Consider the following 18,713-nt stretch of genomic DNA (forward strand, 5'->3'; position numbering starts at 1 on the left):
ATATCTGAAGACCACTAGAATTTGAGCTCCAGGTATGGGTATTTGGTATGGAAAGTAATTACTTCTTCATTTTGGCATTTGACACCTCTCTTCCTCCAACTCACTCTTACTTTTTTTTTTCACTCTTAGTTTAGTATCTGGCTTACCACTCACACACTCCTAAGGAGAACCAATTCTGCACACATACATCCCTTACGTTGACTTGACTAAGCATAAAGTTAGAATGATTTTCTGTCAGTGTTTACTTCAATTACTAAATTCAAAAATTCAAAGTCAGAGATTTGAAAGGTGGTTATAGCGCTTCTTGGCCTTTTGGCTAAGATCAAATGAAAGGTGGTTATATATGTAGTGTTTTTCTACAAGTAAGATTTTTACCCCCAAGTTTTTATGTAGATCTGAATTAACAAGAGGGGGAAAAAAAGGTGAATTTAACCTGCTGGCTTTCACATATCCTAACAAAGGTTCCAAGAATTAGAACAAAAGGATTTTTAAAGAGGGATAGATGACTGAGGAACTAGGACTATTCTAGATTAAAAAAAAGACTAATAAAACATGAATACAGGACTTCCCTAGTGGTTAAGACTCCACGCTTCCACTGCAGGGCCACAAGTTCAATCCCTGATCAGGGAACTAAGATTCCATATGCCACATGGTGCAGGCAAAAAAAACAGGAACAAAAAACAAATAATTTTTTTAAAAGGAAAAGAAGGAAGATTGAAAAATAAAATAAAAACAATAATGTAAAAATGAGAAACCTATAATAAAATGATAGGAAACACCATCCTTTAAAAAATAAAAAACTAAGTAAAAATAAATGAATAAATAAATAAAACATGAATACAAAATACAATAAGTTCCTAAATTCTGGATTCTCCCTCGCCCCCTCTCTTTGTTCTTAAGAGCTACATGCTGAAGTATTTAAATATAAAGATCTGTAAAGCCTTCTCAGTTTAGCAAATAATAATAATGACAATAATGTTAATAATAACAACAACGTTGCAAAATCTCCACAATGGTAAATCTATGTGTAGGGTGTAGGGTAATCCAACGTTTTGTTAGGTCTCAAAGTCTCAAAGATAAACGCTTGCAAATAATATGGACCTAATAGCGACTAGATATTAAGTATAATAATAGTTTTACAATTATGTAGGATAGCATCCTTATTCTTAAAAGGTACAACTATTTGGCAGTAAAATAAGATTTATGAGAAAAATAAATGAAAATAAACAGATATATCAATACACGTCCACAAACACATACATATAAAAGTATATAGTTTAAATCAAGCTTAATTAAAGGGGAGAGCAGATGTGTCCTTACTGCAGCATCAACATTGGCAGGTGAGTCTCCATTGGGGTCTGCCAGCATAGAAATGACACTAATCATGATGGTTTCCACGGTGTGAATAGGCAGCCAGCGCTCCTCTGGCTTTTCATAACCATATTTATCTTCTCCAGGTTCGTGAAGAATAGAAATGCATACATCACCATTTTTATCAACTGCAAAATTAGAGAGTAAGATTCCAGTTTCAAATACTTTAAAAAATTGGCTATACATAAAATACATATTAGTTGATATGATCCTGATTCCCATGGTATCTGTGTAAGATTCAGTACCACACTGTTCCACTGAATACGTACAGAAGTTAATGTCCAAAATGGAACCTGTTAACCTTTTAGGAAGACCAGAGATTTTACCAAATAGGATCCACCTGACAAAGCCAAAAGAAATGTAAGCCATGTTTTTCATTTCTGCAAAATTTCAAGTTAATATGTAGATGGTACCTAGCATTTACATGTAATAAATATAATGAAATAAATGGTATCTATTGAATCTGTTCATTTATACAAAGTATATGGTCCAAACATCAGAACTGAGTTTCTGTATGATTTCCTAGTTTCCCTAGCAACTTACTGATTGAAATTGTTGATAGTCAGAGGTCTAAGACTTTCCTAAGAAAAAAATGAAAAATAACATCATAAAATACTTTTTAAATCACATAAAGGCAAAATTATATTTTCAGGGAAAAAAACACACACAAATCCACAAAGTGAAGTGTCCAACTCTTTGCAACCCCATGGACTGTAGCCTGCCAGGCTCCTCTACCCATGAGATTTTCCAGGCAAGAGTACTGGAGTGGGTTGCCATTCCCTTCTCCAAAAAGACCATGTTATATTGCCAGTGAAAACTCATCAGCATACATTCATTAGGTCTCTAATCTATAAACCTATTTTAAAATCCAAGCCATAAATTAATTGTTGATCAAAAGAGGGAATGGAGTCCTATATTCTACTAACTTCTTTACATTACACAACCAAATCTGCAAATCCTATAAAAACCAATAATAATACTTATGTTCATTTCTGACTTCCTACCTAAAGTCCAACAAATTTATGATAGGTATAATGTTAAAGCGTATTTTTCACCTCTGGGGAACCAGCATCAAAGTTTATATGCATTGTGGCTCTACAACTAATGCTTTCTGAATGCATGCTGTATGCCAGGCACCCACAATTGACACAGAGAGTTTAGCAGTGAATGCAACATTTAAGACCCATGCCTTCAGTGTACTGTACATGAGCTATTCTACAATTAACGCTCCTTATCCCAACTCACCTACACCTTCTAATATAATCTATTAACTAAAATGAAATAACCAGATCAAGAAGCAAGAATAACAACAGTAAAACTTGTAACAGCACTATAAAGTTGAACAGAGAATGATAGTACAGTGTTAAGATATTTTCCTCACTTACCACATAATATAAATTTTTCCTTGAGAAAAGGAAGTCATATGTTTTTGAGAACATTTAATATCAAATGTTTGTATAAAATTCTATCAGAGAATCGATTTAAGATCCATTTTCCTTTTATAGAAATTGTTATAATTTAGCATCTTTAAAATTTTAACCTCATGTCATTTCATTTTAAACATATAGAAAACATTTTAAACCTCTTAGAATGAGGCTTTTATGCTTAATACCTATTACCTATTAAAATTGTAGTATTTTTTTTAAAGGCAAGATAACTGAGTGAAATAATTGAGCTGATAATTGAGTGAAAAGGCCAGTGCTATCATTCCTCTTAATAATTAGAGTCCATGTATTACTTTTGTATATGCTCTCATTTAACTCACAAAGAAACTAAGGCTCCAAGAGGCTTTACCAACAGTAACATAGGCTAATTCACGCAAAAGACAGCATTCAGAAACTTTTTGTTACATTTTCCTTTCAAACAGGTGCAAAAAAATTGACTATTACACACTGAATAATTCAAGAGAAGGCAGGGGAAACTGCCAAGAGCCTAGGAAGAAATGAACATATGCCCAAGCAACAACGGGCAGATGTGGTCGATTCATGCACCCATACATTGTGCAGGGCTATCATTAACGTGTTCTACCAGAAAGAAATTCTTTTTTCCCCTTCATACTGGTGCATACTATGTCTTCTGTGATCACTGCTACCTAAGATGTGATGAAATATGGTGGCCTCCTTGATTCCCAATAGTTTTCCATTCATCAGTTCTAGTCTCTTCTAAGACTCAACTGTTTTTCAGGTCACTGAGTTCTATTACATTTCCTTGTAATAAAGCCTTGGTTTATTCATGCATCCATTACTCTCACTGATTTTTGCTTAAACTAATATAGAAGGGTTTCTCTTCCTTGCAACACAATGTCTGGGTTATGAGAAGTAGAACGCAGACTGGTGTAATAGTCTAAAAAAACAACACTGATTACAAAATACTTATAGTCAAAATACTTACGAAAGAAATTCTTGCAAGCTCAATCATACAAAACAAGGCCAAAAGTTCAGAGAGACTATATATAAACATAGTTTATCTAGACTAGCCTTTGGCTCACAAAGTGAATTTTAAATGGTTGTACAACTTCAGGTAAAAAAGTCAATGTCACCATTTGATGCACAGCACTGTTAGATACTTTCCAAAGATCTAAACACACAGAGTTTTATCTCATTTGACCCTATCAATCATCTTATGACATAGGTAAAACATTCCTTTTCCTTATGAAGAATATACATAAACAGTTAAGAGTGTCCATAGTCTAGGAGCTAAGATGAGAAAATAATAATTAAAAATCCAAGTTTAACTACTTCTATGTTCTCTGTAATAGCCAATGAATCACATCATACCTTAGAAATAATCTCAATTTTAAGAGCTCTATTAAATGCTGAGTATCACCCATGAACTCATGAACATCTCAGCTGTGAACATCATAGCTGAGAACTAAGTAAATCAACAAACTTTTTCCATTTGATCCATTACTCTTTCTTTTAGAAGGAATCTAATCCAAGACCATGTATATAACAAACACAATAAACCTATCATAAAAATTCCAACACAATTTCACTGAGAACTACATCTTATGACCTTGAAAACGTCAGTGACAGGCTGTCATACTTGCAAATGTAAAACCAGATAAACTTACCATTTGGATGCCAGATTTCTGTAATGAATTTCATTTTAGGAGGCCGAAGGGGATAATCTTTTGGGAAAGTGAGATGAGCTTTAAAAACACCACCTTCACTGGAAAAACAAAAACAAGTTCTTGCCTATAAGTTCCTGCTTATAAGTAAGATAATTATTAAAACAAACATAAAACAAGGATGCTAGTGCTAACATTATAAACGAAATAATCTGGATTGCAAGCAGTTTACTTACTCAAATACCAAGTTTAATAAACTGTCATGCCTACCACCTTATTAAACTCTCAAAAAACAGTAAAATGAAAGAAACAGCTTTAAAAAGGCATCCAGATGAGATCACACTACTGTTGGCTACACACATCTTTTCATTGCTTCCCACTGCACTTAAAACTCAAATGTTTAACATTGCCTATCAAGGTCAAGTTGTCAATTTCTCTATATTGATCTCAACCTGTCACTCTTCTCTCTCATCCCAGTCATTCTTCTTTCTGTTCTTTAAACACAACAAGCTTTTTCTCATCTGAGAGCTTATGCATTTTCTTATTGCCTCTCTGGGAACAGCTGTGCTGACCTCCAACCATCCATCCATCCATTTATTCATCTTATCATTTAACAAGTATTTATTCAGTCTTTATGTGGAGACACTGGGAGTTCAGCAGTGAACAAAACAAAGTCTCTCAAGTACTTAATATTCTGGTGTGTTTCAAAGTACTGCTGTGCAACAGAACTTTCTGCAACTGGAGATGGTCTATAGTTACGTTCTCCAACATGGTAGCCACCAACCACTTGTAATATGGCTAGTACTTGGTTCTCAAAAAGTTTGAGAACTTTTTGGCCAACCCAATACAACTGATTAACTGAATTTTTAATCTTGTTTAATTTTAATAGCCACAAGTGACTAGTGACTGCTATGCTTAGGAACTGTTCCTAAACAACGGTCAAAACAACGCAAGTCAATGTTGCAGAAAACCAATGAAAAAAGTCAGCCTTATGGGGCAAAAATGACAAAGTTTCTGACTAGTGACCTTGGTACCGCTGTTTCCTCTGTTTCAAAGGCGCTTCTCCCTTTGTTATAGTCAGAACTCAGCCAAAATGTTACCTCTGAGAAAGATTTCACTTGGCTACCCAATTCTAACTAGCCCCTGTGTCCCTCTATCACGTGGACTTCTTTTCCATTTCTTTACTGCAAAAGGAATTCACACCTCTGATTCTTTTATTATAAGATAATACCCCATAGAGCAGGGTCAGATGCAGGGTCATCTGACTGTGTTTGTTTCAGATCAGTAAATAATAGAATTCTCAGCTCATTAAATGGTTTTCATTCATTAAACAAACAGACATTGATTATCTACCTAGAGAAGGCACTGCTGTACGTAAAAGGATATGACAGAAAACAGGACATCAGAGATCACTGATTTACAGCACTTACCATTCTAGGGTCAGAGGATAATAGCAAGAAAAGTACCAGTAATAAATACTGGAATGAAATGAGCAATCTATTGTTAAGTTTTAAAAAAGTATCTACAGAATGAGCCCATTTGTCTTTAAGAAGAAAAAGTGAGGGTATGTTTGTATAGAAATAGAAAAATGTCTGGAAACATGATACCAATACACCAAAATGGTTAACTCTGAAGCATGGGATTATGAGATTTTTTACTTTCTGCTTTGTACATTTTGCTATCACTTGAAGTTTTAACCAAAGCAAGTACGTATTCTCATAACTTTTTTCTGATCATAGAAGCAAGATGGCAGGACGGTGTTAAAGAAAGGTAGATCATTAACACCAAACACTTCTGAATACTTAGGAAAGGCCACTGGGCTCCGAGTAAGGAACATGTTTCTCTTTATGCTTACATACATGCTTCTTTCTATGAAGTGTATTAAGTATACAGAGGGTCATAATGTAAAATATTTCTGATTATGGGTTGTGGTTTAAAAAAAAACACTTTGAAAGCCACAAATACAAAAACTAGGCAAGAATCCATGTAAAAGAACATCAGAACAGCTACCACAAAGCCCATGTACTTTAAACCATTGGTAAGGCTATTCCCTGATACTAAGTTAGCTTTCCCGGATCCCTAAATTTTGACTGATATCAGATGCACTTAAAAGCTTTACAACAGCTGATTGAAATCCCTACCATGAAAGATTACCTTAGTCTATTAAAAATTTTGATCAAATTTAATTAATTGGATTATCCTTAAAAGTTTAAAGTACACGATTTTTTTTTGTCTGCAATGTCCTCATCGTCCATTCTGAATCAATCATGCAAGTCTTTAGTTTTTTTTTCCTATAGGTGGAATCCTTAATTTCTCTAACACCTGTGAAAATCATCCTTTTTTTTAAGCCTAAAACTCAAAACATAGTGTACAAAACATGGTTAAATAAATATTAAAATGTCACATATTCACTATTTTTCAAATACATAAAGATGCTACTATGATGAGCAAAATCAAAGTTTTATGAAAAGCATCAATGGTTTAAATGATGCTTTCCTACTTTCTCTTCACAGATATTAACAGTGTAAGAGTATAACTGCTATATATTACAGATATATCATATTACATATATGACTACTAGCATGATATTCTAGGCCAGTTCAAGTTTCTTCTATTAGACTTCCCTTACTGTCTTTGTATTAAATGTATAAAAGTCTTACAAAGATAAGAGCCTATCATTCTACCTTGTCAGATCCTATCATTCAGCCATATTTACTTTCTTTAAATGATATACCATATGTACCATCAACATTGTTCTTTTATATATTCCTTTTCACATCTGTCTTCTGTTTATTCATTTTTGCCTGTCACAATTCATCTATTACCTTCATAAAATATTTGATGGCTTCCAATGTTTTTGCTACTACAAACAATAAAACACTGAACATTCTGAACACTTTCTAGGCACAAGGTTTTACCCTAGAAATGAAACAAGATGAAGTTTAAATAACTATTAAAAGTCACACGGATAATAACAGTAGTAGACTCAGGGAGGTAAACAAAGATATTCTCCAAAACTCACATTCTTAAGCACTAAATGATAAATGATACGGTACTGCCATGGATCAATCAATTTCTAAGTCAGGCACCAGGTTCATTCCTTCTGAAAGTTCATACAAAATATATAGCTTGTGCAGCTAAGTTTTAAACAGACTGTATAAGAATTTTGTTACTGTAAAAGAATATTAATCCAAGAATTTGGTTAGTCAACTCTTCGCTTTCTATATCCATCAAGGTAAGGCAATAACAAGATACATATAATCTTCCAAGATTCTACAAATTTTTCACACCATTGCCAGAGGTAGGAAACAATATAAAACATACTTCTTGAGCACACCAACCATGAGTGATGAAAAAGAGATACAGCAAAAGTTACATATCATTTATTAATACAAATTTATAAAATTTATAATTCACAGTGAAACCCATATCTCCTAAAGTTTCTTTCAAAACCTACTGCCGTTCCTACCTGATATTATTCTTTCTCTGGATATGGGCAGCTAGTCACAGTACTTGATAATCATTAGTCTGAAAATAGCAGGTTGTCACACCAGTTTCAGATTATTTTTCATAGAGAGAAAGCCTCAAGAATCTATTTTTAATATCTCCAGAAACATTAATTAATGGCAAGTGTTAGTCGCTCAGTTTGTGTCCAACTCTTTGTGACCCCATGGACTGTAGCCCACCAGGTTCCTCCATCCATGGAATTTTCCAGACAAGAATACTGGAGTGGGTTGCCATTTCCTTCACCAGGGGATCTTCCCGACCTAGGGATCGAACCCAGGTCTCTTATATTGTGGGCAGACTCTTTACTGTCTGAGCCAATGACAAGAACAGCAATAAAAAGTTAATACTGTGTAAAGATAAATGTAACAGCTAAATTAATACTCAAAGCAACTATCAATAAAGTAATGCCTGAATATACCAGTTATTGACACATGGATTGTAAGGAGTGTGGGGTGCCCTCTAGTGGCTAAATGAGGGTTAATGACACCACCATGAACTACACTAGCTTTTAAAGAATTTTAGTACAGCAATCATTCTATTATTACAGAAATGACCTAATTAATTACTAAGTGATGGATCAATCACTTAGGTTTGCTCACATTAACTACTTTCAATACTATAACCCCTCCTCCCATTACCAGTCTCTCTGTTTCTCCTCTTACTTACACTTAAGATCTGTGTCTCATTTCAAGTAACACTCCCTCCAACAACCACGAGAAGGCCTCTGCCCTCTTCACTCCACTGAAATTTCCTTACTGTTAAATCAACAAACAGCATTAAATACTTGATTCTTGGTGGCATTTTAGAAAGCTTCCTTCTATAAAACCTTCTATTAGATGTCTGGCTAACTTCCTCTGCTTTTCTCAGGGCCCTGGCCTAAGCACATGTGTGTCATCCCCTGGGCAAGGCTGTTGATCTCCCTATTTCAGTCCATTTCTTACACTATGCATGCACGCATGCTTAGCTGCTCAGTTGTGTCTGACTCTTTGAGACTCCATGGACTGTAGCCCACCAGGCACCTCTGTCCCTGGGGATTCTCCAAGCAAGAATACTGGAGTCTGTTGCCATGCCCTCCTCCAGGATATCTTCCCAACTCAGGGATTGAACCCACATCTCCCGCACTGCAGGCAGATTCTTTACTGTCTGAGCCACCAGGGAAGCCCAAGAATACTGGAGTAGGTAGCCTATTCCTTCTCCAGGGGATCTTCCTGACTCGGGAATCAAACCAGGGTCTCCTGCATTGCAGGTGATTCTTTACCAGCTGAGCTATCAAGGAAGCCCCTTCTTACACTATAGATCGCCCCCCCCTAATTTTTTTTAACAATAGTTTAAAACATTTTACTACAAAAATAAAATACAAGTAAGCTGAGGGAAAATAAAATTTATAATTCCAAAGTTATGATACTTAGAATCTGATGCATATTCTAAAATATAAATCTTATAATTCTTGATGTAAAACTCCCCAATGGTTATGCCTGGTCCTCAGGACAAAAGAAAAATTCTAACTCCTTAATAATGTTTACAAACATTTTCTAGCCCTCAACTCTCTAGCCAACCTCATTCTCTGAAATTCCTTATAGTCATTTTGCTCAGTTGCCATCCCCTTGTTCTGTCCCTTATTTTCCAGGCCTATGTACACAAACATTTCTTTCTCCCTATGAAATGCTCAATGCCCAGCTTCCCTTCCACTTACCCCCATCTCCTACTTATTCCCATCTCCTAATCCCACTGCTATGCCAGAGTATCTGTCTAGTTAATCCTTACCCTAGCTATTGACAATCCAAAATCTCTTCAATCCCAGAATAATTAAACCAAACGTGGCAATCTCATTCATCTTGCCAGTTACCAAGTAAGGAATGAAGCAACTTGATTCCAACAAATGAGACAAGAGTCTGCTGGAGAGCTTCCAGAAAAAAGGCTTTTCTACATTGAAATACATAAAAAATTACTTTTTTTTTCTACCTTTTTGACTTTAGCTCACTGAGACTTATTTTTTTTTTAATTGGATTTATTTATTTTAATTGGAGGCTAATTACTCTACAATTTTGTATTGGTTTTGCCATTCATCAACAAGAATCCGCCATGGGTGTACACATGTTCCCCATCCATATTGGGGATTGGATTCCAAATTGGAAAAGAAGAAGTAAAACTCTCACTGTTTGCATAGGATATGATCCTCTACATAGAAAACCCTAAAGACTTCACCAGAAAATTACTAGAGCTAATCAATGAATATAGTAAAGTTGCAGGATATAAAATCAACACACAGAAATCCCTTGCATTCCTATACACTAATAATGAGAAAATAGAGAAATTAAGGAAACAATTCCATTCACCGTGAATTCCATTTATCCACTACAATGAAAAGAATAAAGTATTTAGGAATATATCTACCTAAAGAACGAAAGACCTATATATAGAAAACTATAAAACACTGGTGAAAGAAATCAAAGAGGACACTAATAGATGGAGAAATATACCATGTTCATGGATCGGAAAAATCAACATAGTGAAAATGAGTACACTACCCAAAGCAATCTATAGATTCAATGCAATCCCTATCAAGCTACCAACGGTATTTTTCACAGAGCTATAACAAATAATTTCACAATTTGTATGGAAATACAAAAAACCTCAAATAGCCAAAGCAATCTTGAGAAAGAAGAATGGAACTGGAAGAATCAACCTGCCTGACTTCAGGCTCTACTACAAAGCCACAGTCATCAAGACAGTGTAGTACTGGCACAAAGACAGAAATAATGATCAATGGAACAAAACAGAAAGCCCAGAGATAAATCCACACACCTATGGACACCTTATCTTTGACAAAGGAGGCAAGAATATACAATGGATTAAAGACAATCTCTTTAACAAGTGGAGTTGGGAAAACTGGTCAACTACTTGTAAAAGAATGAAACTAGAACACTTTCTAACACCATACACAAAAATAAACTCCAAATGGATTAAAGATCTAAACGTAAGACCAGAAACTATACAAGTCCTAGAGGAGAACATAGGCAAAACACTATCCAACATCAATCACAGCAGGATCCTCTATGACCCACCTCCCAGAATATGGGAAATAAAAGCAAAAATAAACAAATGGGACCTAATTAAACTTAAAAGCTTCTGCACAACAAAGGAAACTATAAGCAAGGTGAAAAGACAGCCTTCAGAATGGGAGAAAATAATAGCAAATGAAGCAACTGACAAAGAACTAATCTCAAAAATATACAAGCAACTCCTGCAGCTCAATTCCAGAAAAATAAAAGACCCAATCAAAAAATGGGCCAAAGAACTAAACAGACATTTCTCCAAAGAAGACATACAGATGGCTAACAAACACATGAAAAGATGCTCAACATCACTCATTATCAGAGAAATGCAAATCAAAACCACAATGAGGTACCATTTCACACCAGTCAGAATGGCTGCTATCCAAAAGTCTACAAGCAATAAATGCTGGAGAGGGTGTGGAGAAAAGGAAACCCTCTTACACTGTTGGTGGGAATGAAAACTAGTACAGCCACTATGGAGAACAGTGTGGAGATTCCTTAAAAAACTGGAAATAGAACTGCCTTGTGACCCAGCAATCCCACTGCTGGGCATACACATCGAGGAAACCAGAATTGAAAGAGACACGTGTACCCCAATGTTCATCGCAGCACTGTTTATAATAGCCAGGACATGGAAGCAACCTAGATGTCCATCAGCAGATGAATGGATAAGAAAGCTGTGGTACATATACACAATGGAGTACTACTCAGCCATTAAAAAGAATACATTTGAATCAGTTCTAATGAGGTGGATGAAACTGGAGCCTATTATACAGAGTGAAGTAAGCCAGAAAGAAAAACACCAATACAGTATACTAATGCATATATATGGAATTTAGAAACATGGTAATGATAACCCTGTATACAAGACAGTAAAAGAGACACAGGTGTATAGAACAGTCTTTTGGACTCTGTGGGAGAGGGAGAGGGTGGGATGATTTGGGAGAATGGCATTGAAACATGTATAATATCATATATGAAATGAATCGCCAGTCCAGGTTCGATGCAGGATACAGGATGCTTGGGACTGGTGCACTGGGATGACCCAGAGGGATGGTATAGGGAGGGAGGTGGGAGGGGGGTTCAGGATGGGGAACATGTGTATACCCGTGGCGGATTCATGTTGATGTATGGCAAAACCAATACAATATTGTAAAGTAATTAGCCTCCAATTAAAATAAATAAATTTATATTTTAAAAAACTGAGTTATTTTAATTGGAGGCTCTATTCTTATTTCTATATAAGAAATACATAAAACACAAGCAGAAACTACTTTCACTTCTTCCTTTTCAGCATACTCTGAAATGCTCAAAACTGTTGTAACCATTTTACTATCTCTGTCAAGAAAACAAATTTTCTTATATTCTAAGCCAGCTAAAATCAGATTTCTTTTGCTTATAGCCAGAAGCCTACTAATACAGTGACTAACTCTTCAGTTCTCATTTTAGACATCTCCTCCTCTGGGAAAAATTCCCCAACACACTGAAAACTTGCCACACACCCAGTGAGTTCTCACCACATCCCAGTGCCTCCCTCCATCATGGCTGTCCCCAAAGTGTATTAAATAACTACACAATGAGCAGCTTTGCCAACTAAACTGTAACCGCTTTGGAGCAGCACCTATTAAGTGATTTAAGCCCATGTTTGTAGCATCTAGCATAAGAGTGCTCAAAAAATTAGGAAACTAAATGAATGAGTAGTGTAAATGCCTACGATGCTTTATTTTTGAAACAATTCTAAATGGGAAGTTGCTAAAAGGGATGGCCAACACTCAATAAATCTTAAACCCACTTCCTGAAGGCTTTATAAAGAATTTCATAACTTCTAGCATGTGAGTTTTAGAAAAGGTCATTCATAAAAAGGAATCATACCCAGGTAAATTTGGATGATTATTATAAGGTCTGTCAACGGCATTAAGTCTTCATTGTTCACAGGATGCTCAAAGTATATTTGACACTGAGGTTAAACTGTAGCCTGGGTGCAGTCAGTGCTCTCATCAGTAAGGGACAGTGAGGAAGTGGCAGCCAGTCAGCAACTCCAGAGGAGCTGCCACAAACGCTTCTGTTATCCACGCCTCAGATAGACAGTCAGCACTTTTAAAATGTATATGAAATGCCAGAAACAGGTTTTCATTGGTAGGAAGGATGGCCTGTTAATTAGTACAATGAGTATTAAAGTGTCTTTCTTTCATGAAGCTGAAGGCACACAACATGTATACGGACCAGCTAGTAACATTTAGCGGTGCTTGCCACCATCTCATGAAAAAAGCATAAAAATCATGTGAGGTCCTTAGCGACGGGAGGTCAAACCTGGATGCCTCACTTCATTTTCTACTCAGACATTAGTTCAGAAGAACTTCTCTTGTTATCACAAACCAACTTTAAGATCAACAAGATTCTGTCACTGGAATGCTGCTGTGTCTTCCTTGAGTAAACCTTCATGCAATGTGTTTTGATTTAGAAACCCAGAACAGAACCTCATCAGGCTCAGAAGCCAGGCACAAGTATGATTTTGTGTGCAAAACTTGGTAAGAAATTTACTTTCAAATAATATTAAGGTTGTGGGGGAAGACCTCTAGGATGGCTTTCATTGACTACTGTTATCTACCAAACTATCACTGTAGATAGAGTGACTAGATTGAGTTATCTTAGCTTGCAACAATTACCAATGCAAATGTACCATTGGGAAATAAATCAGCAAAAATTTTGATCAGCAATAGTTGTGACAAAACCTAAATCATTTATTTTCAGACCTTAGAAAACCTCCCAATCAATACTACAGCTCAACTATGTATGTCATATATCAGTTTGCTCTGGTATAGAACTAGCTCTGGATTTTCTCTTCCATCAGGTTGGGGAGGTGCAGAGGGGAGGCAAAGGAGTTACCATTCAGAACATCTAAAATAAAACTATCTCATTGTAAAAAAAAAAAAGAAAAAAAGTCTTATGTATCCAAATCCTTGCTGCTTAGTACCATCAAGGACCAAGGTTGAGTGACTAAGAATCTCCCAAGAAAGACCCTGCTATCCCTCAGTTGCATGGCTTTGAGAAGGTTGCTGCATTTTTTCCCAACACCTCAACTTCTATAAAAAGCATGCAACTTGTACTAGTCATTGACATCAGACAGTCATGATCCATCTTACAGAACATTAAATATTAGTAAGTTTAAGTTGACCTGCAAACACTTGGAACAGAAAATCAGACTGTGTGTGGTCTCTGAATCTAAAAATGTACTACATATATAAGAAAGTCCATCTTTTCTTTGCTTTTTGATAATACCACACTCTGCTGTCTATCTTTATATCAGTTAATAGTGATTAATTAAGTGATTAACAATCATTCTTATAAACTGGGAAACTTCAGTTTGTCAAAATAGTTTATATTTTAATTATTAAAAGAGTTCCACTTGGATGTCAGTTCCATTATACTTACTAAAGTGTATCTGGAGGACCAATAATAAGCACTTCCCATCGGTAGAGATCATTGTCATCTATTAAACCTGCTGAAAAGCCTTCCACTGGATTTTTGTTGAGCTCTGTGGAAAAAGAATAGTTTTATAACAAAATTTAAGTACATAATCTTCACCCAACATTCATTACAGACCATTAAAAATTCTAAACTATTAAATGAATACACCTGGACCCATTAGCAAAATGCTACCTGATGTCAAAACCTTTCATTTCTATAACACAAGGAGGCAATGGGTAAAGCAAGCTATCCAGAAGATCAACTTCTACTCCCCTTTTACATCTACCCTGGTTTCCAGCAAGGTTCCTACCATTCTAAGTAGCTCTCTGGTGGTATATAGGTATAGTGGGACAGAGAGCTTATTAGAATGCAGTTGTCAGACTCATTCCCCAGAGATTCTGGTTCAGAGGAAAATCAAACCAGTATTTCTGATAATTCTTATGGTATGGTCTTTAGGGTCTTTGGCCTTTCAGAAATACCAATAGAGTGCCTGGTACCTTTTCAATGGAACTTGCTATATAACCAATCTTAATTTATACTAGTAACTATGTATCTGCATGACTAAGTCCTCTGCATTCTTGGGGATACATGTCTGCAGCTGGCGTCCATGTGTGCCCCAACAGACTGAGTACTCAGAGAAGACAGACTCCATCTGTCCTGCCTGTGTATGTTGAACCTTTTGCCACAATCTCCAGCATTCAGGAATGGCTTAAGAATAATAGCTGGGGCCTACAGGAACAACACTAGCAACATGAGATCTTCCTCTTCCAGAGACAGTGCTCTAGCATGGATAGAGAATGATGGGGGCTGGGGATAAGAACAAAGGCAGAGAACTAGTGAGGTAGGGGGACGCAGGCCATGAGGGCCCCTGAGAGGAGCAGGTGAGAAAGAGAGCAAAGTCTGAACAGTTCCTGGAGACACGGGGCTTAATAAAGTAATGACCCATCGATGGTGGGCATCATGTTAGGATTTTTAAAAAAGTTTTAACAAGATATAATTGACATTCAGTAAATTGTAGGCATTTAAATTATATAATTTCTTACACATTGATATATATACACAGCTGTGAAGTCATCACCACTGTCATGATTGAGTGTGTGTGTGTTGTGTATAAATATATGAATCACCAACAAGAGGCACTGGTTGGCTCAAACTGAGAAGAGGGGACAAAGCACCCAAGAGAGCAACTGAGAGAGAAGTTGCTAGGTGGCTGAACAAGTTTCTAATTCTCACATAATTCCTGCCATCCTCCTCAAGAAGCTTGGTCTCATGATAAGTAAGTGCAACACAACTCAGAGTGCCATAAAAAACTGAACAAAGTGTGTTATTAACTAAGAAGAAAATATTTAATTTTTTGAGGAATCAGAGGTGTTTATTTCAACAACTAAGATTTAACACCCCAACATGCCAGTGAAACCCAGAGAGAGCCAAAAGTGAAAGTTTATTTACATTTAAACATGAATGGCTTCTTTTCTCAAAATTTGAAGGAAATTCTTTTTTTTAATTTCTAAGTCTAATATTTTTGCCTAACTGGCAAAGCAGACTTTTATAAATAGTTTTAAATCAGTACCGTGTTGCAAAATATAAGAAATGCAGTTTTACTTTTAAACAGCCATTCTAAGACATTCTTTAAATACTGAAAATGCAAAGAAGTTGTATTTCAATCTGGTTATTTTGTTTATGAATGCAAAATATGCTGCAGACATTCCGGAAAAGATCTGCAAGTCCCATTTTTACTGTCAACTGAGGGGCGACTAGAGCACAATCACTATCTGGACAGGAAATTTCTACACTGAGTTATCTCATTTCTAACCTTTCTCTGGACAAACACTAGTATATTACTCAGACCACTTTCTCCAACAATAGCTGTAAGAGTCTTGCAGAGATTTTATAATTTGTCCAGAAATCACCTAGTTATTGAATCTTGCATTAGAAGTCCAGTGGAATTTTATAAACATAGGTGGATAGATTGTTAAATTAGCATATATGGTCAAAACTACCCTTGAAAACTTCCTTCTACTTTCCATAAAGTATATTATTGCTTCTCATTATATATTTCATCAATACACAAGTTCTAGAAAAGTCTTTTACATGTTCTTTGCATTCTTCTCTTCTACAGGAGTGACTGTGCCTACTGCTTGTTTCATTAAGTAATACAAAAGTAATGCTGAAAGATGTCCATGCATATCGGTTTTGTCATGGTTTTTGCCCCCAGCATGGCTCCTCATAGCCTAGATCCATGGACATTTAACAGATTTAATCTACCTATAGAGGCCAACCATTATCATACTTTTTATGAATGCTCCCTTCAAGGTCCAATTCAAGTACCATATTCCTCCTCCATGAGGCCTTCCCTAAACAATTTACCAAATAATCTTGTCTTCTGCTAAATTCCTATTAATCATACTTGTAGTCTGTAGTGCACCCCCTGGCACTTGACTATTAGCTCCTGATTCTCACAGAAGTAAAAAGGCGATTACAATATGTATTAAATGGTCCAACATTAGCACAGGAATTTGGAGGGGCACAAAGAAGGGCACAATACAATCAAAAAGAGACAAAAAGTCTTCTAAAAAGAGAAGAGATATCTGAAATAAGACAAAGGATTTGGGTAGAGTAACAGCAAGGCTTAGACAGAAGAATATATACTACAAAAATCTGAAATATGGAGATCAGCATGGCGGCAGAGGGGTGCAACACACCATGTAGCTGAAGCTAGACAGCATGTCAGGAGGAGGACAGCAAAGGGGCTTTGTAAGCCATGTTAGTTTAGGTTTTACCCAGAGAACAATTTTTGTTTGCATTTTATTTTGCTTTGTTTTTAAAACAAAGAGGTCATCTCATGAAATTTACATTTTCAAAAACCAATCTCTCAGAATGTGAAAAGTATGTGATAGAGTAAGGCCATGTGATGACAAAGAAGCCAAAAAAGGAAAGGAAGCTATTAAAGTAATCCTGGAAAGTGTATCTTCAGTATATAGTAGTGGGAATAATGATGGAAAACACAGATACATAGGAGGTAGAATCAACCAACCAAGACTGGTGATATAGGGAGTTTAAAAAGTCAATAACAATACATAACTCCTCAAAAAGTTTATAAGCATATTTACCATATAACCCAGTAATTACACTTCTAGGTATATTCCCAAGAGAAATGAAAACATTTATCCACATAGGAATTTATACTCAAATGTTTTACACTGCAGCATAGTCAAAAAGTAGAATCCAAATGTCCATCAATGAATGAATAAACAAAATATAACATATACATACAATGGAATATAATCGAGCCATAAGAAAAGGAATTAGGTGCTGATACATGCTACAACTAGCTACAACTTCGATTGTGGCATGTTGGTTCTCGATGAACTTCAAGAACATCAAGCTAAGCGAAAGAAACCAGACACATAAGGCCGCATACCGTATGATTCCTTTCAAATCTACAAATCCACAGACAGAAAGCAGAACGGGGTGGGGGGTGGGCGGTGAGTGCAATTATTTAATTAGTCTGGGAGTTTTTGTGGGGTGATGAAAGTGTTCTGAAACTGAAGAGAGTAACAGTGGTTGTTTGCACAACACTGTGAATACCATTGAACTGTACACTTTAAAATGGCTAGTTTTATGTTATCTGAGTTTCAACTCAATTTTTTAAAATGAAAATAGAGGTTTCTATGCAGAGAAACTGGGTAGGAGTCTATTCTTTTTCTGAAATGGGAATTATAATAAAGATGTGCTGAATTTAGAGGGAGGGAAAGAAATGACAGGTTTGGTTTTATGTACCTATAGGACATAAATACATTGTTTCCAAAAGAAATTTCAGCTAGAGACCTGGGGATTATCAGAATATTGCTGATAACTGAAGCCATAAGACTGATGGCATTACCCAAGGATGAGCCTAAGTGTGAACTGTGGAATCTAACTGAAGGAATTCTAGAGAATACCAATATCAGGGAGATTAAAAAAGAAACAGCTACAAATAAGACAGCAGTAGGAAGAAAACCAGGAAAAAGCTAGATCAAAGAAGCCAAATAAGATGTGTTCCAAGGAGAAAGTTGCCAACAATAAATGCACACTGTTTAGGAAAGAGGAGGCCTAAATTCAGTCTACTGGGTTCAGTTCAAAGAATGGCCAAGGCTGCCCTGGGCATAGGTGGTTTCAGTGTAATTGTAAAGCCATGCAGATAACATTCAATTGACAAAAAGAAGGTGAAGTAACAAATGAAGGTGGAAATTTCCTCTAGA

General features: G+C 36.0%; 1 protein-coding gene across 2 annotated transcripts in view; it reads right to left on the reverse strand.

Moving 5' to 3' along the window:
- UBE2G1 (ubiquitin conjugating enzyme E2 G1) overlaps positions 1-18,713 on the reverse strand; it is an 87,592-nt gene that overhangs the window by 13,152 nt on the left and 55,727 nt on the right. For both annotated transcript variants that reach the window (NM_001082458.1, XM_010815936.3), the window contains exons 2-4: positions 14,437-14,539; positions 4,445-4,542; positions 1,321-1,499 (exon numbers count right to left, since the gene is read on the reverse strand). In NM_001082458.1, the coding sequence (NP_001075927.1) occupies positions 1,321-1,499; positions 4,445-4,542; positions 14,437-14,539 (380 nt within the window). The remainder of the gene's footprint in view (positions 1-1,320; positions 1,500-4,444; positions 4,543-14,436; positions 14,540-18,713) is intronic.

Source organism: Bos taurus, chromosome 19 (genome assembly GCF_002263795.3).
Source record: "Bos taurus isolate L1 Dominette 01449 registration number 42190680 breed Hereford chromosome 19, ARS-UCD2.0, whole genome shotgun sequence".
NCBI lineage: Eukaryota > Metazoa > Chordata > Mammalia > Artiodactyla > Bovidae > Bos > Bos taurus.